General features: G+C 31.4%; 2 protein-coding genes across 4 annotated transcripts in view; one reads left to right on the top strand and one right to left on the bottom strand.

The window, feature by feature from the left end:
* Positions 1-1,767, bottom strand: part of LOC126892042 (protein spire) — a 70,784-nt gene extending 69,017 nt beyond the window's left edge. The window contains exon 1 of the mRNA XM_050661468.1: positions 1,401-1,767. The gene's annotated coding sequence lies outside the window, so the exon portion shown is untranslated. The remainder of the gene's footprint in view (positions 1-1,400) is intronic.
* LOC126892044 (uncharacterized) overlaps positions 1-27,968 on the top strand; it is a 72,850-nt gene that overhangs the window by 24,517 nt on the left and 20,365 nt on the right. Inside the window, exon 1 of one of the 3 annotated variants that reach the window (XM_050661471.1) lies at positions 4,776-5,080. The exons of 1 other annotated variant lie outside the window; for it this stretch is intronic. In XM_050661471.1, the coding sequence (XP_050517428.1) occupies positions 4,987-5,080 (94 nt within the window). In that variant the 5' untranslated portion in view covers positions 4,776-4,986. Of the gene's footprint in view, positions 1-4,775; positions 5,081-10,261; positions 10,399-27,968 lie in introns of those variants that run through there. One more of the 3 variants, XM_050661473.1, reaches the window with a different exon arrangement.

Raw genomic sequence — 27,968 nt, 5'->3', positions numbered from 1 at the left:
TGACCTCTAACCTTTCTTCCAATAGAGAAATTGTATCCAAATATTTATCAAAAACCACAGAGGAATCAGTAGAGGGGGTAGGTTCCTCGGGGATCGTCTCCAGCACATTTTGAGCATCGCGGAAAAGTCCGTAAGAATGTTTGAGTTGTGAAATTATTTCACGAATTTTATATTTGTTTAGAGAATTAAGAGTTGTGGGAACCGAATCAGCCAACTTGGTTATATCAAGTTTTGCGGTGAGCCTCTGTCGGTTATATTTTGATCGGTCAGCCATGTTGCGAGAATGTGAGATTAGATAGATTATTTGCAAATGTCTAAACCTATAAATCGATGCGAAAATGAGAGAATATGTACAATATATTATATATTACACGTTTAATAGTGTGAGATTGGCTTAATAGTATCACCCTGTATGAGCGCAGATTAGTATATGAAATGCAAAACTATAAAATTTCAAAATATATGCAATTTTCCAAAATGGGTATTTTTCAGCAAGTGTGAGACACCCTTAACAAGTATTTAAATTAATTAAATTGAAGGAAAAAACAATTATTTATTTTCTATAGTTTTCTAGAAGTGTAAAATGAGCTTAAGCGAAGCTAAATGTAGCAAAAACTTACAATTTATGCAAGAAAACAAAATTATTTTTAATAATTTTTGTAACCTGTGAACCAGGCTTAATCGGATTCAAAATTATAAATTTAATTTAAATCAAAAGGTTGAACAAACAATGTTAAAATTATAACACCCGTACTATCAGCCAAGAAATGAGTACACTTTTTGTATACTATAAACAGAAAAATATATTTACGAAAATAAAATAATGTAATATATGCAAATATTTTTTCATACAAACAAAACGACTCCTTTATTTGAACAAAGCAAGTAGTTTCTGAAATTGCACGTGTAGACCGGGCTTAACAACCTACCAGCTATTGTAGAGACGTGCTGGGTTAAATACTGAGAATTTGAGTGCAGAAAGAGAGGAATATTTTATTTTTGTGCCGGGGCGGCGTGGCTTGGAAATTTCCAAATGCAACAGAAAGACACTATAAATGAAAAACCGTTATTCTCAGAATAGAGATTATCAAAATATGCAAATACGAAGGACCTTGAGGATTTAATTAATAAATAATTAATATGATACGGCTCGATGGAACAGAAATGTTTAGGCAATACGTAAAGTATCCTTAACAATAGTAACCTATACTTATTGTACGGTTATAGAGTATATTCCCATAGGTAAGCTGGTTAAGAGTAGATAACGATTTTTCATATGTAATTTAAAGTATTATCTGCATAAATGGCACAAAGAATATTTGCTACGAGAGGTATATGGTTCAAAATGCATACAGTATCACGACTAATAAGTTATGTTCACATACATGTAGAGTACTTACAGTTTTATTCCTTGATGACGTGTCACATCAGAGCTCTGATTGAATTCCATAATCCATTTGGTTCATTTGTAAGGCACTCACTAATACGCTAAATAAATCATCGTCGATAATACTGAGCAGATTGAATTATCTGAGCGGTATAAAACGATAGCAAAAAAAGCCGGTAAAATGCGGCCTTTTTACGAATAGCGGGAGCGTCGATAGATTAGAGATGATTCTCGTTAGGAAGCTTTTGACGATCTGCCCCGGCGAGGGGTTCAAATGCGAGTCTCAACAATAACCTGGAGTTTCCAGAAAGGTTACATAAATACTACTTGAATTTTAAGTAATCAGTAGTACAGGGGCGTAACTAATTATTTTAGTGAGCCGTGTATAATATATTTATTGTACAAATGATTTTATTAACGTTTCGACGCCCAAGTCGGGTGTCTTTGTCAAAATACAAAATAATACTAAATAAACAAAAATGTTGTTGCTTAGTAAAAAATTCTTCTAATAATTTATTTAATCTGACTCATTTATATCGGCAATTCAGACACGTATTATACATTTTAAAGTAGACGACTTTAAAATGATATTGCCAATATTGATGAGTATAATATTAAAATGTATAATACGTGTCTGAATTGTCGATATAAATGAGTCAGATTAAATAAATTATTAGAAGAATTTTTTACTAAGCAACAACATTTTTGTTTATTTAGTATTATTTTGTATTTTGACAACGACACCCGACTTGGGCGTCGAAACGTTAATAAAATCATTTTTAGGTAAAATTGTGGCTTATTTCCCATTTGAATATACTTGATTATAAAAATGCCACAAGAAAATAGCTTCAGAACAACATTAAAATAATAATAGTCCAGAGAAATAAGATTTTTCTCGTGACACATCCCCCTCCAGGCCGAAACCAAATTTTTTGAGTAGTATGGACATCTATATTAATAACCTATATGTTTCCTGCAGCCGATTTTGATGATATACATAGTTATAAACAAATGAAGATCAAAAAACGCTAAATTTTCGCTTTTTTCGTACTTATATTAACAAAAAGTTAAGCACTTTAAACAAAGAGTGTAAGAAACTCATAAATCGTATAAAAAACTTCAATATGGCGTTCGCTGAATATGTCCATCCTTATTGGTTGCTTAGAAAATTGCAAAATAAATCATAAATTTTGAGTTTTTAAAAATATTCATAACTTATGTAAAAATTAACTTAGAACCTTCTTATTACACGAAATGCTGATACTTCTTGTACTTAAATTATATTTTAAATTTCAAAGCAATTGGTCAAACAGTTTAAAAGTTATTTAATTTGTTTATCCCAAATTCATTTTTTTTGCAACACTACAAGTCAGAAAATTATGAGGCTACAATCATACTTCGGACAGTTTATGAAAGAAGAACATTTATACTATTACCATTATTAAAAATAAACGACAAAAAATAATTTTAAACAGTGTAAAATTATTTTGAAAAAACATGTCGATTTTTTGCTTACTTATAAACAATTAGAATAACTTCTTAACCGTTACCTGTAGAAAAATTATTTTTTCATATTTAGAAAGACTGAATTTTTATACACATTTAGAAAGAAAAACAACTGTCCTAGGACAATTAGTGACAAAGTTAGCCCCCCCATTTATTCAATTCACATGTTTTTGCAAAATAATTTTGCAATATTTATAATTATTTTTTGTAATTTTTTTTAATTAAATTAATAATGTAAATTTCCTTCTTCCATAAACTATCCAAAGTATTACTGTAGCTTCATCATTTTCTGACTTACAGTGTTGCAAAAAAAAAATAAATTTGGGATAAACAAATTAAATAACTTTTAAACTATTTGACCAATTTCTTCGAAATTTAGGGTATGAATTAAGCATCATAAGTCTCAGCATTCCGTGTAATAAGAAGGTTCTAAGTTAATTTTTACGTAAGTTATAAATATTTATAAAAACTCAAAATTTATGATTTATTTTGCAATTTTCTAAGCAATCAATAAGGATAGACATATTAAGCAAACGCCATATTGAAGTTTTTTATACCGTTTATGAGTTTCTTACTCTCAAATTTGTTTAAAATGACTACTTTCTTAGTAATAGACGAAAAAAGCGAAAATTTACCGTTTTTTGATCTTCATTTGTTTATAACTATGTATATCATCAAAATCGGCTGCAGGAAATATATAGGTTATTATTATAGATGTCCATATTACTCAAAAAATTTGGTTTCGGCCTGGAGGGGGTTGTATCACCAACAGGCTAGTTTTTTTCCTTATTTTTCTGAACTATAATTGCGCTTGTGGGAATTGTCAGGCGGTAGCTTTTACCGTCTACTACTAGATGAAACCAAAAAATAATTTTCGCAAAAAATGGACTTAGGCAATTTGCTTATTAGACCGACGTTATGTATCTTTCTATTCTACTTGATTACCTTCTCACTTACTTGTCTTAATGTGAATATTAGGTCTTGCGTGCTTCTGTCCTTCCTGAATCCACACTGTGTGTCTTCCATAGATGTTTCTATTTGGGTTTTATTCTTGTCTCTATTATTCTTGCGAATACCTTCCCAGGGATACTTGATATGGTGATACCTCGGTAATTATTACAGTTTCTCTTGTCTCCCTTTTTGTGCATTGGTAATATAATGTCTTTCTTCCACTTCTTTGGTAATTCTGCTCTATTTATGATATCATTCATTAGTTCTTTCATGCTATCCATTCCCTCTGTCCCCATGAATTTTATCATTTCCAGGGGGTGATATGATCCTTGCCTGGTGCTTTGTCCAATTTTACTCTTTTTAGTGCTTTCTCTAATTCCTCTCTTTTTATGGATTCCACTTGTTGTTCTTCATTCCATTCTTGTTCTTTGAAATGTTCTCTCCATCTTTCCATTATTTGTTTTTCTTCTGTTAGTACGTTTCCATTCTTGTCTTTTATATTCGGCATCGTGTGCTCTTTCTTTTGTCTGAGTTGTTTTAATGCGCCGTAGAAGAGTTTTTGGTTTTCCCTATAATTTTTTGTCATTTTTTGTCCAAATCTCTCCCATGACCTTTCCTTTCTTGCTTTCACCGCTATTTTAACCTCTTTCCTTTTTTCTTTATATGCCTTGTAATCTTCCGGGTGTTTTGTACTTAGGTATCTCTTCCATTTGCCTTTTTTGTTCTTTATTTTCTCTCGTATTTCTTCCGTCCACCATTCCGTTCTCCTTATGTTAGTATTTGCTATTTTTGCTTCCCGCAAATTTCCTCAGCTGCTTTGATTATGCTGGTTTTTAGATATTCCCATTTTTCTTCTATATTGGCAACAGTGCTAATATGCTTTGCCTATTTTACGTTCAAACCAATGATTCGGCTCAGTTCTCATTTTCGCACCAGTCTACCACCGTCGTCAGTTGTTTTTTAGTGGTAGGGAAACTCGGTTGTGCGAGGTCAAGTTCGTCGTCTGCAAATACGACCATACCAGTTCGTCCACGGAAAAAGTTAATTTCGCGAATAAAAACAATACTCTATTGACAACATGTCATTGTTCGTGAAATATTTAAAAAGTTTAAGAAAGGAAAAAGTTTGAATACTTGTAGAATATGATGTTTGAAAAAAGTTTCAATATGACAAGACTGAATTCAACTGTTGATATGCTACTAAAGGAGCCTCGTGTAGACAACAACAAATATCAAGGTAAACAATTAATTATTTGTGGTATTGTTATGTCCGTGACGCGACATCGTGTCGTGAATTTATATATAGGTATACAGGTATAATATAATATATAATTTTTATGGCCAATATATCTTTTAAATAAAGGGTTCATAATTTTCTTTAATTTAAAAATAAATCAAGAGAGTATATCGTTTTAATGGTTCTTACTTGTTGTTATTTTCTTCGTATGCCTCATCCTTTAAGGACATTGGCGATCATGATGGTCCATTTTATTCTATCTACAGCGGATCTGAAGAGTTATATCGCTGATTTTCCACTCCACTGCTTTAAATTTTTCAACCAGGATGTCTTCTCCTCGGTCCTCTTTTTCTTTCTCTTTCCCTTGTATAGCCAATCGCATGAAGTCCATGATATTTTCCACATTCTTCGATAACACCATATCTCAAAACTGGCAAGTATGTTTTCAGTTGCGTCTGTAATTGTCCAGGCTTCGACTGCATAAAAAAGGAGAGAGAATATGTAGCATCTCAATCACAGTCTCAACACTCTAGTTCTAATTTCTATTCCCTGCGGCAATTTCAATGCGTGGTTTTATTTCAAAGTTGCGGTCCCATTGTTCATTTAGCTCACATGTCAAGTACGTAATTGTATCTGGTTACTTAGTCCAAGTACCTAATGAAGCTTAAAATAGGACAAAACCTCACAATTTTTACAGAATGGATCGATTTGCTTGAAAATTTGAGAATAAGTAGTGGATAGTCCAAGGATCAAAATCTATATCATGCCAAAAGGCGCTTTTACCATGGGGGTGGTTGCCACCCCATCTCGGGGTGGAAATTTTTTATTATAGTTTGACCGCAAAAATTGGTAAAAACATTAATTCTAAGCAAAAAACGTTCAATACATTTTTTTGATAAAATGAATAGTTTTCGATTTATCCGCTATCCAAAATGTTAGTTTTATATCGAAAAAATCAATGTTTTTAATCAGTTTTCTGCTAATAACTCAAAAAGTTTTCGTTTTATCAAAACAACTTTACTTAACAAAAATGTACCCGTTAAAAAAATAAACAAAAACGTTTTTTTAAATTTTCCTTAGGACCAATAGTAATCAAGCTATACTTTATTATATGTTGCCTCTTCTTCTTGTCAAATGCTAAATATTCTAGTTTCAAAGTCAAAAGACGGGAAAACTATGCATTTTTAGAGGACAACTAATTTAAAGCACTTAAAAATATCTATCACCAGAAATAAAAAAAAAAGTCTCTACCTCAAAAATTAAGTGATTTATAATGAAAAGAATGTCAGTTCCTATTTTTTTTTCAGCGAAAAAGTGATCGCAAGCAACCCTCTAATCACCACCCTAATTAAAATTAGTCATTAACCTTGTTTGCTCTTTTTTACTTATGTATTAATAATAGGTTCTAGAAGTTTGACCGGCTTAGAATGATTAGTTTAAAAAAATGGAGTTAAAAGCGAATAACGAATTTTTGTAGTTTGGAAAAAAATGACCTCTTTTCAGAATAGCAAAATTAATATCAGAGATACGAAAAAATATTTAATTATGAAATTGTAGCTTTAATTTCCAAGAACATGGTTTACAAAAAAAAAATTTTTTTACGGCAAAATTTCAGTGAGCTATTGACAATTGAAACTTATAATAACATGCAAAAACCGCCTTTACCAACCCTTTCAAAGTCACCTCCTTTTGCGACTGAGGATTTTGAAAAGATTCAATATTAATAGGTTTATAGATCTTGTAAAAACCTACAAAAATTTTTTATCAAACTTTCTAACATAAAAAATAAAAAAGTTACGGTTAAAAAATCAATATATTTTAAAAAAAAAAAAAAAAGGAGAAATCCAATTGCAAGCCTAATAATGTAAGTTAGCGGTGTATTTGGTTATTGACCATATTCATTCTTATTTATTTATGTATTATAAATAGATTCTAAAAGTTTGACTGACCTAGAATGATTAGTTTTTAAAAAACTGAAGTTAAAAGCGAATAACGAATTTTTATAGTTTGGTAAAAAATGCATTTTCTTCAGAATAGAAAGATTAGCATCAGAGATACGAAAAAATGTTTCGATATAAAATTGTAGGTTATTTAATTCCTAAGAACTTGGTTTGAAAAAAAAAATTCTACGATAAAAATCAGTGATTCGTAATATCGAAAACATTGATTTTCTCTATACAAAACTAACACTTTCGATAGCGAATAAATCGAAAACTATTAATGTTATCAAAAAAATGTATAGAACATTTTTTGCTTAGAATGAATGTTTTTATCAACTTTTGCGGTCAAAATATAATAAAAAATTTTCACCCTCGAGATGGGGTGGCAACCACCCCATGGTAAAAGCGTCTTTCGGAATCATATAGATTTTGATCCTTGGACTATCCGCTACTTATTCTCAAATTTTCAATAAATCGATCCATTCTGTAAAAATTGCGAGGTGAAAAGCTTCGGTTCCTGGCCTAACTCTTATCTCTAAATATTTTCCTTTAACATAGATCGTTTCGTCTTCAATATCTAATTCTTATGCTGGGGCCACAGTAACGTCTAATGCCGTTAATTAACGCATTACTTGCCATCTCTGTAATGCAAATATAATGCCTTAATTAACGGCATTAGACGTTACTGTGGTCCCAACATTACTGACAATCATGATTTTTTTTCTTCTGTATTGTATCCGTATTGGCAATCCTTCTGTATTGTATTTTGTCGAAGGCTTTCTCAAAGTCAACTAAACATAATATGAATACGTTATAGTTGATATCTCGATATAGTAAATAATGCCTCTGTAGTGACTATCATCTAATTTTTTGTAGACACTTTCATAATATATCGTTCGTAAGAAAACTTTTAAAACATGGTTCATCAGGCTGATCGCTCTATATTCTTCACATTTCATTACTTGGGTTTTTTGGGGTATTGGGATGAACTTAGATATTAACCATTATTTCGGAACTTCTCCGGTATAATAATTTCGTTGAATAACTCTAGAATATCAGTGTGTTTCTCTGTTAGCCGATTTAAGATTTCTGTACCTAGGTACCTATTTCATCGGGTCCCATGGATTTTTGATTTTTTATACGTTTTAATCCTTTCTAAATTTCCGCTTTGGCTATTGTAGGTTCAGGAGACAATGAAACCACTTGGTTTCATTGTCTCCATTCTTTTATCATTTTCAAAGAGCTTTGCATCTATTTATTTTCTCTGCATTTTCAATTATTAATTGTTTTTATTGATTATGTCTCCAATACTCCTCTGTTTTTTGTATATTCTGCCAGCTGTTTTTTTTTTTATTTTCCTGTGATTGAAAAGCTTTACAGAGACTGACTTCATTTGCGGCAAAATTCAAAAATTGCACACAAAAGCTGCACGCTTAAGCTTTAAAATGCACGTTGATTTTTGTCGAAAGGACAGTTTCATTAAAAGATATCGAATTTTTATTGTGGATTTGATACAAATTTTATTTAAAAAATTGATTTCGCGCACATAACTGACATTCAAAATCGCAGGTCGCTTCATCATTGTTTCTGATAAAACGGTTCCTTCTACACAATAAACTTAACCATTTTTCTTCCCTCTCCCCTTCGTGGGAATTTTCGTCTCTGATGACAGTATATTAGGTCTGGATCCCGCGTATGAAAAAAAAGTTAATTAATAGCAAGCTGAAAATTTGTTACTAGCTTAAGGGTGTCTAGTCGGACAATCTTTGATATATGGATGGGAACACTGAAACAGGGGAAGTTTTAATTGTGGAACAGGTTAAAAATTTGGAACGGTCAGACCACGAAAAGGGCACATTTATTTTGTCCGACAGAACAGACTTAAACTCTCCGAACAGAGATTAAACTCTCATGCAAAAAGCTGACTGCTATTTATCACCTGTCATAATTCCTGTCATTTGACATATTCTACATGTTTCACTCATTAAAACGCCCATTTGGTGATAAATAGCAGTCTGATTTTTGCATGAGAGTTTAATCTCTGTTAGGAGAGTTTAAGTCTGTTCTGTCGGACAAAATACATGTGCCGTTTTCGTGGTCTGACCGTTCTAAATTTTTAACCTGTTCCACCATTAAAACTTCCCCTGTTCCAGTGTTCCCCTAGATCAAAGTTTGTCCAACTAGACACCCTTAAGCTATTAACAAATTTTCAGCTTGCTATTAATCAACTTTTTTTTTTCATACGCGGGATCCAGACCTAATATTTATTTAGGCCAAAAAGAGTATTTTTGTTCTGCTTTCTCAGTAGGGTTTTGCATTGTTTCTCTAATTCTTCCGTAACAAAAGATTAAAGAATTCATAAATTTTTATTTTTCCCTTATTATATTTCACCCTTTTTTCTATGATTTATCAGTTGATATACTTATTTCTTCTTCTTGTTTTTTTTTTATCGAGCTAGCATCACATCTTTCTGGGTGATGATCAACTACTTGTTTCAATAAGTGCGCTGAACATAAAATACTATTTTCTAAGATTTCTCAAATAGAAAAGTTCATACGTTGAATTTTGAAAGAATTCACTTTTAGTGCTACAAAAGGATTTATTCTGTGGACGGTCTACAGTAAGTCATTTATTATTTTATTTGTTATTCCATCAATTCGCATGCCAATTTTGAGATGAAAACAAATGAAGTCGGCGTCTTGATGCTCGACCTCCAGCTATTATGGCGTCCTCTTGGCTCTGATATTTCTTATAAAGGTTAAGTAGGACATCTACCAATAGGCCAGTTTTTTTTCTGGATAGATTTTTGATTATTTGCCCGTAATTTCTAAGTATTTGGTCCAAAGTCTAAGCAATCACATGCTCGAGTTTACTCTTTGCCCTGCGTTAAATTTGTGTCTGAATCGCTAATATGAATATGAAGACGCAAAACGCGGACGAAAAAGGATAGTCACGTGTATTAAGTAAGGCTTTGTTAAAACTTCGGTTTGGTTCTCAGTGTTTCTAATCCCCCAGTACATGTCGTTTAGCAACACTTGTTAAACAGTTTTTCAAGAGATACTATAAGTGCCTCTCTGATACACAGTGGCAGTGAACGTGTTAAACTTAGTATGCCTATATACTACCTATATACTATAGTATAGTAACCTATATACTATATTTTATGACTTTGTGACTCTTTTAGATTAGGGATGAAAGCTTTGACTTAAACGGTCCGCTGTGATGAGAAAGTTAATAGCAAATTCTCCTAATATAACTGATATACTTATAATTTAACTGATTTACTGGTATTTTACATTTATTTAGAAAAATATAGATACAATTATTAGTGCAAAAATAGAAGAAAATTAAAAAATCTATTGGATCTAAATTGTAGTGGTAAGTATTTACTGATAAAATAATATCAACAAAACTCAAAATTTTTCTTAATGAGAAAATGAAAACATATTATTACTTTACAATGTAACAGTGGCGTGCTGGTCATATAAATGAATCGGTGCAATCACCGAGAGGCCGCGGCCTCTTGAGGCCGGTCAATTAGGTTTTCACAAAAATTTTTGGATGTAACAAAAAAATATTTTTTAAATTTCTAATCGGATGTTAATTTTGTTAATAATAGATATTAATAAAACATTTAAAAAAATCAAATTTTTTTTTATTGTGAAATACAGTTTAAGTAAATGAGTAAGACTCTATAGTCTATATACATAAATAGATTGCTACATATATTATTTATTTTCATACATACTAGTATATTTATGGTTTTCCAATTTCCTTCAAACATGTATGTACTCTGCAGAATTAAAAAATGGAAAAACGTCTTGCTCATTTTTGACCGAATTATTGAAAGTATCTAAAAACGATTTGATCAAGACAAATCAAATCGTTTTATGATGATATAAGCACTCTACATCCTAGAAATTTTTATACAATAAAAAAATGGTATACCTTTGATGGCATTTAAATGATTTACTGAACAATTAAGAAAGTTTTATCCTACCATATCTGCGATTGTAATTAGAGAAGAACTCATGGATTTTGCTGATAAATGGATTGTATTAAAATAGAACTTTTGCAAAATATTGAGATTATACAAGATGCAGTTAATGATGAATATGTTCAGCCTACAGAAAATGTGAAGGATGATATTATTAATCCAAGTGATAATGAACATGAAGTAACAAATGACAATGTTGATATCGTGAAAACCTCACCTCCGTGTGGTACTAAAAAGTGTAAAGATTGTATAGCTTGCTATTACGCTGTTTTGCATAAGTACAACTTATATCAGTGCGTACTTATCCAAATTTAAATAGTATAATATAAAGCATTTATTAACTCTTTCAGTGACACAAGTATCCTGCGAAAAAAGCTTTTCAACATTAAAATACATAAAAAATCGGTTAAGAAGTACTTTAACACAAGATCACTTTTATGCTAATGGCTATAGAAAAAGAAGCTTTGTATGAGCTTAAAAATGATGAAATAATCGACGAATTTGCTCAAAAATCTATTTTAATGCGTAAATTATTGATCGAGAGTTAAGTAATTATTTTATAAAATAATTGCAAAATAATATTTAGATTTTTGCGTTGTATTAACATTTTAAATATTGTTACTCTCTTGTATAATTAATTTACTAAAATGCAACTTAATACATAATTGAAAAATTCTCAATTTTATTTTACTTGTACCTTAATTACATCAAATTCATATTATATTGATTTAGGAAATTATGGTTTTTGCCTTACTGCATACAGTATTAAGTTTGTACTAGCATCAGTTTCAAACGCTTTGAAACCATCAGCGCATAGCGGACCAGCGCGAGTAGAGGGGATAGCACTGGTGACTGTATTATGTTCTCTCACTGACCAACTGTTTGCTGACGGTTTCTGACTAGTTTGACTGTTTGCTAGAACAAACCTATTGTCATACACATGTCAATTATTATTTGTAAGATTTATTATTCTTAAATGAAAAAATATAGCAAATTAAGAAAAAATCATTGAATTTAAAGTTTTATGTTTTTATGATTCAAAAATAATTTATATTTTTGTTTTTTTTTTGTTTTTTTAAATACCGAATAAAACATCCTGATAATAGAAGGTAAAATGAGGATGGGAGGCCGCTTTTCTATAAAATCACCGGGCCGCTTGAAAAGTTCCAGCACGCCACTGCAATGTAATCAAGAATTAGATACATAATCATAATCACTGTCGTCGGTATCTTCATTTGGATTGTAAATAATGACTGGGTTTATTGCTTCGATGCGATTTTCATGCATCCAACATTCTTGTATTAACTTTTTACATTTCCGCACATAGTAGTAGGTAGTATTCAATGTTTCTTGCCATGTTTCCAAAACTGTTGCGTCACTGTAACCGTTACGTCCAATAGAGTCATCGTAGTAAGTTTTGCGTATTCCCAAATATGTATAATGAGATTGATTCACAATGGTAAGGATTGACACATTATGTCCAAAACTATGTATTAATCCGTCAACTATTAATATTTTTGGTTTTTCATTTCTTTTGGCTATCTGTAGTAATTCCGACTTAAAAGAATCCAGACGAAATGAAATATTTTCATTTGTTAACCATTCTATTATTTTATGTACTGTCCAGGAATTTGTTGGTTGCTTATTTAAAATTTACTAATGGTACGGAGCAGTGCCGGTGCTAGGGTATAAGGCGCCTGCCTGCAACACTAGCATAGGCGCCCTTCGGTTTTTTAAATTGATATTTTGTATAGCACCAGCAACACAAAAAGCTCAGTTTGGCGCCCCCTGAACAGGGGCGCCCGCCTGCAGTGCATCCCTTGCAGGCCCGTTATCGCCGGCCCTGGTACGGAGCATTAATCATGTCATCTAACACTATAACTAGTGTGACCAACTCCAAGTCAGTTCAATTAGGGACAAAGCTGAAAAAAAACCGAAAATCCGGGACTTTTCAATGAAAATCGGGCCATTTTTTAAATATAGAGCTTTAATATCATTTTATTGATTATTTAACATTTTTATGTTAACAAACATTTTTTTGATGGGATGGGTTGTAATGGTAATTACATTTTTGTTAGTTTTTGATGTTTCGCCTTCCAATCTGGAAATCGTTCTCAAAAAGGGAAAAATTAGAAAATTTAACTGATATTGGATTTCCATGTAAATAGAACCTTAGGTTAATATCAAAATATAATTATCATTATTTGATATTCATGTTTTTAAATCGTCTTTCAAAAGACGATAATTAAAATAGAGAAACGGAAAAAGTCCAGGGTTTGAGTTTTTGTAGAACTGTAATACCACGATATAAAATGCAAGCGTTTTGGATGTGATATTGTATTACACTCTAGAAATACTCGACTTTTTTTCGTCCCACCAATTCAATTTGATGTGAATTCTTAGAAGAATAACATATTCAAAATTTCACAATAGAATTTTACCAAAACGTTAAAAATTCGGATGACCCGGAAGCCTTGCCCCGGACGCCGGGATACGACTTCGTAATTCGGGCCATGTCCCGGATTTTTCGGGCTAGTTGGTCACACTAACTATAACAGATCGTTCATGTAAACTTGGAAGCAGTTTTTCTTTCAACCATTTCACAAACATCTTCGTATTCATGTTATCTTGATAATTAATCGCAATGTGTTTGAAAACCCTCCATAGACTTACTCTGGAAATTGCGAATGTATTTCTGTCTTTTATTTTTTTTAACACCGTCTCTACAGAAACATGTTCTTTCTTTTTACGCATTTGATAAATTTAAATGTCTCGAATTTCAAATTTACAACCCTCGGGAAGATCTTTAGTCTTCGTGTGTGATCTAGGTTTATATTGTGCGACCTCTAATATAACGACTGCAGTTTTGTCTCACTAATACACAATGCATCACACACACGTTTATTAGTCCATGTGGTGAGACCGCTCCCGTCTGAAAAAAATTCTAATTTGGTTTCTTTGTGGATTCCTATTCAAAAATGTCCCCTTTAAACAAATCTGGAGGGTGCAAATTATTTAAACAATTTTTTAAACCAATACAAAAGATCACGTTTTTTTGCTGTGGAATATATATTTTTAGGTTTTTTCGGTCATTTTAAACAAGAAAGGTATCTTGTAATTTTTCTTAAAAATTGATAGTTTTCGAGTTATAGGCGATTTAAAATCTGAAAAATGCAAAAATACGCATTTTCGAGGCTTAAAACTCATATTCAAATTAGTAATTTTGAGGTTTCCAGATACTTAATTTGAAGGTTAAACATTCAGCTTCAAGATTCTGAAGAGTGATCGCGTCTTACTTTAATTAATACCTTTGTTTTTTAATTGTTAAATATGCATGCTCCGAGAAATATTTTTTTTAGATTTTTTGGGATATTATAAATAAAATAAGTTTCTTGACAGTTTTCTCAAAAGTTAATAGTTTTAAAGTTATAAGCGATTTAAAATCCGAAAAATGACAAAAAAACGCATTTTTGATTTTAAATCGCTTATAACTTTAAAACTGTTAACTTTTGAGAAAAATGTCAAGAAACTTAAATTATTTTATTTAGAATGTCTCAAAAAATCTATAAAAAATATATTTCGGAGGAAAATTGAAGATTTTTGAAATAGAGCATGCCGCACCGGCAAAAAGTCGGATGGACATGCATATTATTTAACAAATAAAAAATAACGGTTTAAATTAAGGTTAGACGCCATCACTCTTCAGAATTTAATATAAGTATCTGGCAACCTCAAAAATACTAATTCAAATATGAGTTTTTTGGCCTCGAAAATGCGTATTTTCGCATTTTTCAGATTTTATATCGCCTATAACTCGAAAACTACCAATTTTTGAGAAAATGTACAAGATACCTTTTCTGTTTAGAATGACCCACAAAACTTAAAAATATATGTTCCGGAGTAAAAAAACGTGATTTTTTGTATTTGTTTAAAAAAATTGTTTAAACAATTTCTGCCCAAAAATTCCGCCCGCCACTCTTCAGATTTGTTTGAAGGGGACATTTTTGAATAGGAATCCACAAAGAAACCGAATCAGAAATTTTTCCAGACGGGAGCGGTCTCACCACATGGACTATATGTATGGATTACACTGGTCGCAAAGGACTTTCATTGACTTTTTCAACAGTAAAATATTACTTGATTTTATCTAAAACACAAATTTAGTATTTTCTTTGGCAAAAGCTTCTTCTTCTTCTTCTTCTTCTTGCAGTACCGTCTCCTATCGGAGGTTGGCTACCATCACAGCAATTTTAACTTTAACTTTTAACTTTAACTTTGGCATAAAGAAACATTTTGAACACCATACTCATGTTGGTTGTGCTTGGTTATATAATGTCTACTAAGTATTGTTATTTTGTGTTTGTGTACTATTATTTGTTATATCATGCATCACTTACCACCAAGCTACATTACTCACCAATTAAGCTGTAATTATCATTACATGTACAGAATATTGTTTTTAATAATATATCATATCTTACAGTATATAAATAGAAAGCACTGGTGGCTGTTTAATGCTCATGTTAAAAGACGAAACAACATAAAAAGAAAATAGTCCAAAAATAAATGTTTACTACCGCGTAAAATGCCAAGGGATAAATTTAAAACTCTTATAGGTATACTCTGAATTTAAAAAGGTACTAAATGAGTTCTAAAATACACGGAAACTGTTTTAGTACGTTTCTTGCATAATACCTAAGTGAATAAAAGTTGTTTATATGAACCTTTTAGTACCTGTTTTATAGTTTAGTACTGGAAGTGCTTATAATACAATTTTTTGCGATGCCCAAGTAGCACAATAAAAACATTTTAGTTTTATTTAAGGTTTCTAAATGTTTTATTGTGCTAAATAAGAAGATAATAACTAATTAAAGTTACCTTGTAGATTATATACTGCCAGAACTTTAAAACTGTTAAGCATTTGTCACTAGTTTTAAAGTATCTAATAAGAGTATCAAATAAGACTTATTAATCTTAATAGATAATAATTTGTCTTATTGTAGTTTTAAAATGGTTTATTCTCAGTTAACTTCAAAACTAATCAGTGTTATGAAAAACTTCCGGCCTATTTGGTTTTATTAGATTCTAGTTTGTGACCTTTTAGTTTTATTGCAGTTTAAGTATAAAACCTATTACTAAAACTACTTGATTTCAAGACTATGATGTCAGTAAATCATATGGCTTAAAACTATTTTTTTTAGTTTTCTTTAAAGTTGCTTTCTTAAAAGCAATTATTAGGCTATATTAAAACCAAACGCTCTTAATTGAATCAACTTGGTTAGCGTAAAGACTAAACTATACTTCTTGTTAGAAACAATAAAACTAAACTCATCTCCCTCTTCTTTCATGTCCAAAATGGTCGGCCATTTGTTTTAGAGCGAAACAGTGGTGTGATGTGTTGTAAAAAGTGGAAGTACAGTTAGTATAGTACTTAAAATATAAACGAACTGGACCTCGATTTTTGACCCTTTGCTTAGTTATCGATCATTCGCTATCTGTACAATAAACTGATACGAAGCGAATACGTTCGATAACGAAGCAATGGGTCAAAAATCGAGGACCTGGTCATTACAGCTTATTTTTCAAAGAATACAACACACACAGCACTACGACTCCTCGATTTTCAGGTTAGATTCACATTAAAACCGAGTGGCATTATTTACAGCAGCATTAAAACTAAACGGTTTTAATTCCAAGGAAACCTTGCTTTTATGTAGGATATATTATATACTCTTGGAAAGGTATAAAATAAAACCGTTTGATCTTAACAATTCTCTGTCGATAGACTAAATAGTTTTATTTGGTTTTCGGTTATATTGCTTTCTGGAGATGCTGAAAGCCATGATAGATTACAATATAAGGCTTACATAAAACTTATAAATAAGCGACTTAAAGATATAAATTCGATTTATTTTAACATTAAAACATTAAAATTGTAGATACAATTGTTTTTCTACAACCGTGTTAAAAATGCAATTTTTAGCACTCCATAGGAGCGTTACAAATGCTACTTTAAGGCACTAGTGCTTTAAAATTTTTATGACACTGCAATTCGTATTGACCGTATAGACAATTTTGATGTAATGTCAAAAAAATATAAAAATGGAATGTCATTCAAGTTCAAGTAAAAGTTTTTGTAGATATTGTCCTCTAATTACGTTTGTAGAAAAAATATTGTATGATATGCGTGTTAAAAAGTACATTTTTAAGGCACTAATGTGAATTGCAGAACTCGCTATCGCTCATTCTGCAAACTTTCACATGCGTGCCTTAAACGTGTACTTTTAACACTTATATCATAAATAACTATTTTTTTTCAAATTAATATTTTTCGGATTTAAATTCTTTTATTATTTTTTTTTATCGCCAAATGTCAAAAATTTTAGGGCGCGTGAGTTATTTAGACCTATTTTTGTTAACATTATCAATAAAGTTGGGTGCGCAAGTGTTTTTCTACCTTGAAAATCCGAAATCAAGTACCTTTTATTATTTTATGGTTACAAATACGTATCTACCTATCATAACACTTGTAATTTGTTGGCCTATATGGAGTATATGGGTTTAAAGAATCATTTAATATGGTAAATTGTCTTTAAAAGTCTTCATTTAAGAAACCGTTTTAAGTTTGCTATAAAACTGCCTGCACTTAAAGTGTCTTTTAACATGGTTTTAAAAGTACCTTCACAGCAGCTTTAAAACCAGTTGCTTAAGAAAACAAAGTTTTAAGAAGGTTTTTATTTTAGGTTTTATTGACCTCTTTCAGCGTGGGCCCTTTTACGCTAAAAGCGGTTTTATTGCAACCTTAAGGTTTACTTAAAAACCAATTGCTTTTAATTTTAGTTTTATTCTACAGTTTTAAAGCAGCCTTAAAGTTCTTAATAAACCCGTCGGTGCTACTTGGGTGTTTTATATTTAAATTATACTTTATTTCCGATTTTTATTCATAAAATGGATTATTTGTATTAAGGGGATGGGTACGTATTTTCAGCTGCAATGCTATTCAAATGGGGATTCATTGTTTTCGAATCCTGAGAAAACAAATAAGTATTTTTAAAAAATTTAAACGTAGAATAAAAAATGACGTTCTTACCGAGGGCCGAAAGTCCCTGAAAACTTCTATAATGTTTATTTTAATAAATCAGAGGGGTGAAAAACTAAGAGAAAATGTAGTGTGATTTTTAATTTCAAATATCTCATTCAAAAGAAACTTTGTATTTATTCTAAGGGACTTTCCGCCCCCAATATTAAATTTAGTCTTTCATTCTGCATTTAAATATTTTAAAAATATTTATTAATTTTTTCAGGATCCGAAAAAATAGAGTCGGTGGTGATATTTTCCAAATTGAACATTCGCTATCTTTGTCCTACAACGCACTGAGTCAAATAGAATATGATGACAAGACAGTGAGAGTTTTCTGCTTCATTTCTTTTTTATTCTTTGTGTGTACAGAGTATAGAAATGTATACGAATTTGATGGCTACCAAGGTCGTTCTAACCATTGGCACTTTGTAAAATTATCAACATTTTGATTTACACAACATCCTATGTCATTCTTGAATCTTCCGTTAGTGCTTTTTGTTCAGTTCTAGTCCAGAAGATATAGTTATCCCCTGACCCCTGTTTTGTACATATCTATGTGTTTGAAACTGAAAACATTTGAACTGCAAATATTTAAATTTATATTTTTTGAAGTTATACTTCTTTACGCGCGATATGAGGGTGAATTTTTATATGTTAAAACCTACGATCCGGGCGCATGCGCATTATAACTTTGTTCTGATTGGATGTTCAAATGACATGACAAAAATTATCCAATATGGCAGCTGTAGCACAGCTGTGGTGTGGACGGTTGACGGTTTGGTTATGTATGGTTGTTGCGTTTTAAAATTTGTGGGAAGAGAAACAACAAAGGTTAGTTAATAGTTATACTGCCTTTTTGAAGTTATACTTCTTTAGGCGCGATTTCATTGAGGGTGAAATTTTAGTAATCTGCGCACACAGGCAGTATGGAGTTCGTTACTAAATGTTTTAATTTATGTATTTATCAGTCCAGAAAAGGTGTGGAAAGAATATATTAGTGTTTTTAAATATATTTTTCTACAAACGTGTTAAAATGCAATTTATAGCACTCCGTAGGAGCGTTAAAAATGCTACTTTAAACCACCGGTGCTTTAAAAATTTTAAGGCACTGCAGTTAAAAGTGAATTGTCAAATTGTGAAACGTCAAAATATTTATATTTCATTTAGTAACATTAATAGATATTAATAATACCTATTTACGAATGTTTCTTCTAAAATTTAGGAATATATTAATTTTATAATACATTTAAGTATGTAGTAATTTTCTTTACAATTTTTACTTACCAATTTGTTTTGTTTATACCTAATATCGCCGTTGTCTAGCAAGTGTCTGCGTAGATTAGCGGTATGTGTATTTAGCTACGGACCTGTTAGTACTTGGTTCGATTCCCACATAAGGAAATTTTTTTTGTTTATTATTAATGGTTATTGACATCTTAGACTATTATTATATGGACTTATAAGTGATTAAAAATAATTAAAATAATTAATTGGGATGTTGCCCAACTATTTACCGTGTTGCAAATTTATAATAATTGCCTATTTCAAAATGCACTTTTGAAATGAATTTTTCTTATGCACAAATGCAATTTCAGATTTCTTATTGATTACAATAGTTCACAAAATTTCCTGACATTAAAATCTGCATTAAAATCCGTCTTACTGCGCCAAAAATCGAGAGTAAGGCCTTTTTTGTGCTTCAATGCCTCGACTAATTCGGCCAGAGATCGAGAGGTCGTGAGTTCGAATCCAGTGCAATCCTATACTTTTTTTATTTTTTTGAAAGCGGTAAGCACAAAATTAGTTTGGTGTTTAAAAAAAATTAAAACAAACTGTTTAAAGTATATTTATTTTTAAGAAATCATATAATAGAAGTATAACTTCTTACGTGCGTACAAAGTACACACACATTCTTTTTTTTATTCTTGGAGCGGGCCATGGTCTCCATCGTTGTCACCTGTAATTACGGCCCCAGATACTTAAAACATTGTACTCTTTCGAAATTGAAGGTGTTGACAACATTTTGTCCTATCCTGTCTCTTCGTGTCGTTCTATTACTTTCTATTGGGTTACTTATTTTTCCTATTATTACTTTTTTAGTGTTTTAAATAGGTAAACGATTTCTATTACTAATGCTTACTTTCACTCCATTTAAACCACTTATCACCTACCCTACAGAATTAAAAACATACAAAATGCAAGTATTTATCCGGATTTTTTGACCAGGAGTGTATTTGAGGAATAAACAATTGCGGTATACGGTATACGAAAATTTATAAATAGTAACATTCGCATATTTAACTATGTGGTTTCACGAGTCATTCAAAATACCGATCATGATCATTAATGCGGTTATAAAAAGATTGTTGTTGTTACCATGCAATATTTACCTCCCGGAGTATTATAAAGTTTGCCTAGTAATTTTCGCTTGAACGCAACAGCTTGTTTATAGGTAATAAAAGTACAAATGTACTCATCATAAAATTTTATTACGTGCCCAAAATATAAATAGGAAGCAAAAGTTTTGTAATAGAAATTATACCATATTACATGCAACTAAATTGGAGAAGGTGACTAATGGTTTAGCACGTGTAGTATTACTATGAATAGTACTTACTATGGTAAAAGTCAGTGAAGTCACGTGTCAACAATTGCAGTCTTCTATTGTTTCAATTATATGCTTTAACACCTGATTCCCATGACTTTTATCATAGTAATGCACGTGAACAGCTATTCGTAATCGTAACTAAGTTAGTTATTTATTGAACATTCATCTTTTTCTAGCGCTGACCCGACTAATGAAGGTTGGCTATAACCATTGCAAATTCGTCTCTATCTTCTGCTTTTCTTAAAAGCGTCTCTGTGTTTAACCCGGTCCAGTCGCCAATGTTTTTCAGCGAGGATATTTGTCGTCTACCAGGACACCTTTTTCCTTCGAATTTTCATAATCAGCTGCAACAACTCATGATAAATATGTACTTTCCAATATGTATCATATTCATAATATGTATCATTTCTAAGTATGCGCCCCAAATATGCTGTCTTTCACCTTTTAATGGTGGTCAAAAGTTCTCTGTCACTTCCCATTCCTTGCAACACCATTTCGGTTGTAATAATGATAGGTCCATGCATAGGCGTAACCAGGATGATCCTAAGGGGGGGGTTACAACTACCTGAAAGGGGGGGGTTACAACTAGTGGAAGGTCTCTGAGGGCTATGGTGTTAAGCGTATAGAGCTCAAAGTACATCCCAATGGGGGGGGTTACAACCCCCAAAACCGCCCCCTGGTTACGCCTATGGGTCCATGGTGTTTTCAAAATTATCCTAAAAAGCCACATCTCAAAAGCTTCCAGATTTTTCATTAAGTCAACATTAACAGTCCAAGTTTCAGCACCATAGAGAAGAATATAGTGGATATAATATTTTACCATCCGATTATGGATTTGCAGATTGAGAACATTTTGATTACTCAGAAATATCCTCATCTTCAAAAAAAAAAACTACTCTTGATGGCTCTATTCTTAATCGAATTTCTCATCTCGGATTTAGGTCTTTAGTACATCTTCCTTTAACAGTCTACTTTTTCTTGTATTCAATAACTTGCTTCTTCATTCGTACCTATTGATTGATACCTCTATGGGAGATTGCCATTCATATCACATAGTGATCCTTTGGACTTAATTGATCGTGGAGGTGATTATTCCTGAAGCCGAACTGATTTTTTGAAGATTTTTTCTTATAATATCAAGTCTCTTAACAATCGCTCCCAAACAGTTTTGATATTATTGGTAATACTAGGATATGGTAGCATTGTCCAATACGAGGAGACTGTATTTAGTGATTTTTTATCTTTGGGAGCATTATGACTTTAGCCTTCAGGCTTCATTTTTTTTTAATTATTTCTGTTATGAGATTATATTTTGGCGTTTTTTGGATTGATGTTTTTCTGGATTTCTGATTTCTTTAGCTATTTAGTTGGGAGTTAGCTGGCCTGATGTTTAATTATAGCTTCATAACTTTACGGATTTTGGTCTAATTGGAAAATCTTCTCTAGGTGCGTAGCGAACATGTTTTTCTTCTGCGTCTTGTCTTACTTTATATAAACAGAGTTGTTTGTTTATTTTGGGGCGGTTGCCTCTATGGAAGATTGTTACTCTATCTCTTGCTCGTTCGACCGATACTTTTTCTACCACTTGATGATTTGCCCCTTGCTATTTTAACAACTTTTGCTTCCTTCATTATATTCATCTGATTATGTCATTCTTTTTTCTATTTAGTGTCTACTCGTTTATACCCAGTACGTTACATTTTGTTCTAATCGCGTCACTCCTAGCATCATCTTGGCGTGCTGTACTCGATCAAACACTTTCTTATAATCAACTAGACTTGGTATACGTCGCAATTGACTTTTTTTTAATGTGGGACTTTGTAACTGTTTGTAACTGCATCCTATAGGCCTTCTCCCACCTTCTTCTTCTTAAAGTTCCCTCTCCTATTGGAGGTTGGATATCATAATGGCTATGGTCACTTTGTTGGCTGCTGCTCTGAATAGTTGTAATGAACTACAGTTAAACCATTCTCTAAGGTTCCTCAGCCAGGAGATGCGTCTTCTTCCTATGCTTCTTCTTCCTTGGATCCTTCCTTGCATAATAATTCTCAGCAACTCATATTTTTCTCCTCTGGTAACGTGACCCAAATATTCCAGTATTCTAGTTTTTATACTTTTCATAATATCTAACTCCTTATTTAAACGTCGTAGCACTTCAACATTGGTAATCCTTTGAACCCACTGAATTTTCAATATTCTTCTGTAACACCACATTTCGAACGCTTCTATTCTTCTTATGTGTTGTCTCTTCAATGTCCAAGCTTCCATTCCGTACAGCAATATAGAAAATATGTAGCATCTTAGAGCCCTCAATCTGAGAAGCAACTGAAGGTCTTAGTAAGCAGTGTCTTCATTTTTATAAATGCTTGCCTTGCAGTTTCAATTCGGACGTTAATTTCTTTGCTTTGGTCATTTTTGTCATCAACCCAGGTTCCCAGATATTTGTATGTCTTAACTTTTTCTATTTGGGTTTGCTCTATCATTAACCTTTCATTTCCATGTTCTGTTTTTGAGACAATCATAAATTTAGTTTTTTTCATGTTTATTTTTAGTCCGTATCGAATGCAATAATCGTTAATTCTATTTAGCAATTCTTGTAGCGATTCCAGGGTGTCTTCCATTATAACGGTGTCATCAGCGCATCTTATGTTATTTACTATTCTTCCGTTTATAGAGATTCCATCACTTAGGAGCTAAGTGATGAAATCTTCCACCTGGCCTTTCCAAAACACATTGTTTATGCCACCATTGTTTATGTCCAGCCACCCTGTATAATAAATGAAGTGAGTTCAAATAAAATCTAAATACAGGGTGGTTCATCTTATCCGCCTCGGTCTCAGTACGGAAAACCACTTGATATTTAAAAAAAATTTCTTCACAAAAATATACAGGGCATTTAATACTACAACGTAAAAATAATGTGAATTATACAGGGTGTTCCAAAAAAGAGTGATATATCAAAGTTATATTTTTTCTTATGGAATCCCCTATATCTGATGACATTATTGAATTGACCTTAAAAAATAAGCTACACTTTCATAAAGATTCCCTATACCTAAATGCAGGGTGTTTTGATTTATTTCGATTTTTATAAAAATGTAAGGTGTTAGAAAAAAATTAATATCTACGAATCTAAGAAGCAGTAACAAATTCTTTCTTGGATCTTAATAATAGACTATTTAGCATACTTAAACAGATGCTTATTGCAACAAAATTTCTTACAGGGTGGTCAAAATATGAGATTGTTCTATTAACAAATTCAAGCTGTAATAACTTACTTATTTTAAATAGAACACCCTGTATCTTACTAGTCTATCGCGTAGAAAATTTACTTAGCTTTCAATTTCTGTTAGGGTTTCCTATACCTATCTTTTTACAGGGTAATCAAACTATTAGATTTTTCTATTAACAAATTCAAGCTGTAATAACTTACTTATTTTAAATGGAACACCCTGTATCTTACTAGTCTATAGAGTAGAAAATTTACTTAGCTTTCAAGTCTTATTAGGGTTTCCTATACCTATCTCCCTTCATTTTTTAAATATTTAAAGATTTCCTAATTTGTAAGCTTTAAAAATTAGAATTACATAAGTACCTATGTCGTGTTTATGTACAACACATCACCAACACCGGCAATATACTTAGATAAGATACTGTCCTTAAGGTGATACAGTAGCGATCAACAGGTAGCCAAAACGCGTTCCAAGATTGCGGCTGTAACTTTGAATATTTTTTCGAGATATTTGGCACACGTATTCGTAATATAATAAAGAATGGCGGTACAGAGCCCAATTTAAAAAATATATTAATATGTGGAAATTACTCTGTAATTAAATACAATATTAAAAAAACGAGCCTGTACCGCCATTAAGAAGAACAAAAAAATACACTTTCTTCAAATAAACTTTTTTATCCGATGCCTAGATTTTGTGTCATTTTGGAACTACTAATGAAATAAAAAATTTTAGTAGTTCCAAAATGACACAAAATCTAGGCATCGGATAAAAAAGTTTATTTGAAGAAAGTGTATTTTTTTGTTCTTCTTAATGGCGGTACAGGCTCGTTTTTTTAATATTGTATTTAATTACAGAGTAATTTCCACATATTAATATATTTTTTAAATTAGGCTCTGTACCGCCATTCTTCATTATATTACGAATACGTGTGCCAAATATCTCGAAAAAATATTCAAAATTACGGCCGCAATCTTGGAACGCGTTTTGGCTACCTGTTGATCGCTACTGTTTCCTCTTAATAAAATTTTCATTGGTATCATGTAATCACACAGAGTGTTGTATTATTTTGGTTGATTTTGGCCTACATGTGAAATTGAATAATATGTTTATTTTAAATTGCATACCCTATATTAGATGCCGTATTCTGGAAGATATTTAAATTATATTTCATTCCGTGTAAGTATTTTCCATATCTTAACCCAACGGTTATTAAGTAAATTTAAGAACGCCACTTTTTGTTTGAATCTTTAAATCGCAATTATAAACAATTAAATGCAATGGCTACTTTGACGAAAACGAGCCTTTTGTACAGAAATATGTAAAAATGGGTATTTTCAGAATAACATGGGAATTTATATTTACGGAATAACATGTGTATTGAGAATGTTAACATGGAATTGAAGAGATTTTAAATATCTTCCATTATAAAGAATATAATATCGAGTATGTCATTTAAAATAAGAACACTCTGTGTGATTAAATGATAAAAATGTGAATTTTATTAATGAAAGTATCTTGACTAAGATATTTAAGTATATTGCCGGTGTTGGTGATGTGTTGTACATAACCACGACATAGGTACTTAATTCTAATTTTTAAAGCTTTCAAATTATAAAATCTTTAAATATTTAAAAAAGAAGGGAGATAGGTATAGGAAATCCTTATAAGAATTGAAAGCTAAGTAAATTTTCTACTCGATAGACTAGTAAGATACAGGGTGTTCCATTTAAAATAAGTAAGTTATTACAGCTTGAATTTGTTAATAGAACAATCTAATATTTTGACCACCCTGTAAAAAGATAGGTATAGGAAACCTTAGTACAAATTGAAATCTAAGTAAATCTTCTACACAATAGACTAGTAAGATACAGGGTGTTCCATTTAAAATAGGTAAGTTATTACAGCTTGAATTTGTCAATAGATTCATCTCATATTTTGACCACCCTGTAAGAAATTTTGTTGCAATAAACATCTGTTTAAGTATACTAAATAGTCTATTATTAAGATCCAAGAAAGAATTTGTTACTGCTTCTTAGATTCGTAGATATTTATTTTTTTTTCTAAAACCTTACATTTTTATAAAAATCGAAATAAATCAAAACACCCTGTATTTAGGTATAGGGAACCCTTATGAAAGTATAGCTTATTTTTTAAGGTCAATTCAATAATGTCATCAGATATAGGGCATTCTATAAGAAAAAATATAACTTTGATATACCACTCTTTTTTGGAACACCCTGTATAATTCACATTATTTTTAGGTCGTAGTATTAAAGGCCCTGTATATTTCTGTGAAGAGATTTTTTTAAAATATCAAGTGGTTTTCCGTACAGAGACCGAGGCGGATAAGATGAACCATCCTGTATACAGGGTGTCCAGAAACTCTACCGACAAACGAAGACAAGAGATTCATCAGATAATTTTAAGACAATTTAACCAAATTCATCGAGTCCAAATATGCTTCTTAAGGGAGCTAGAGCTCTTTGAAGATGGCGTCTTGTAATTAGTTTTTCTTAAATACCTCCAGAACGCTTCTTCTTAGAAAAACGAAAATTGGTACACGTATTTATCTTTCAGAGATAAATTGATTCCATCGATTGTGAATTTTTAGTACCAGTTATAGGCGTCCGTTTTGGGTGGGGCAACGGTTATTTTATCGCATAACTTTTTTGTCTTTAACTTTTAAGCATTTTTGATACTGGATTACTAAATTGTGAGGTATTCTAGTACTAAAAGGTACTCTTACTTCTAGTCGGTAGGACACACCGTTTTCTAGAAAAATCGATTTGAAAATTTTTACGTCTCCTGAATTTGAAAAAAATTGTAAAAAAACTGTTTATTTTACCAACTTAAAGCAAAAGTAACTTTTAGTACTAGAATACCTCATAATTTAATAATCTAGTGTCAAAAATTCTTAAAAATTAAAGACAAAACAGTTATGCGATAAAATAACCGTTGACCTACCCAAAACGGGCGCATGTGACCTGTACTAGAAATTGGCAATTAATGAAATCGATTCATCTCTGGAAAAATAAACAGCAGTTTTCGTTTTCCTAAATAGTTTTATTTTAATTTTTTTTTATATTCAAAAAACGAAAAATTTTTAAATCGATTTTTCTAGAAAACAGTGTGTCCTACCGACCTAAAGCAAGAGTGTCTTTTAGTACTATAATATCTTACATTTTAATAATGCAGACTCAAAAATGCTTAAAAATTAAAAACAAAAAAGTTATGCGATAATATAACTGTTGCCCTACCCAAAACGGACGCCTATGACCGGTACTAAAAATTTGCGCTGGATGGAATCGATTTATCTCTGGAACATAAATATGTGTACCAAATTTCATTTTTCTAAATAGAAGCATTCTGGAGATATTTAAGAAAAACTAATTACCAGACGCCATCTTCAAATACCTCAAGCTCCTTTAGGAAGGATTTTCGGACTAGATGAATTGGGTTAAATTGTCTTAAAATTATGGACACCCTGTACCCTGTATAGAAAACAGTTCACCGAACGCATTATTTATGCATTTGATCTACCAATCAATTATTCGAGACCTTATCAAAGGCTTTTAATATACCTACTCATATATTATACTCGAATGCATATTGTCTAGTTTAAATATTTTAATCAAGCTTTCAAAACCATTATATAACAAATAACAGTTTAACGATAATAAAAAATGAAGGTATGCTAAATATGTATTTGGAGCGCATTGTTCAACTACATTTATTATTACAATCTATGTACAATACTCGTATAATATGCTAAGTAGGATTATCTGAAAACATTAAAAACTATATTATTTACGTGGAAGTATTATTTTTGAAAGAAGCCTCTGAAAGTAGGGCACCTAGAAAAAAAAAACTAGAATATGAATTTAGACCAAGGTAACATCTAACTTAATTTCATAACTATAATATAACTTTGTTTTCCACACTTTTCACTTTTTAGTTATGGAGTGCAACATTTGAATTAACTGTAGGGGAGACTGGGAAAGTTTTAATAAAGATAGTAGATTTCTA

The sequence above is a fragment of the Diabrotica virgifera genome, chromosome 9 (genome assembly GCF_917563875.1).
Source record: "Diabrotica virgifera virgifera chromosome 9, PGI_DIABVI_V3a".
NCBI lineage: Eukaryota > Metazoa > Arthropoda > Insecta > Coleoptera > Chrysomelidae > Diabrotica > Diabrotica virgifera.
The sequence above is the reverse complement of the archived record's forward strand: the minus strand, read 5'-3'. Positions and strand labels throughout refer to the sequence as shown.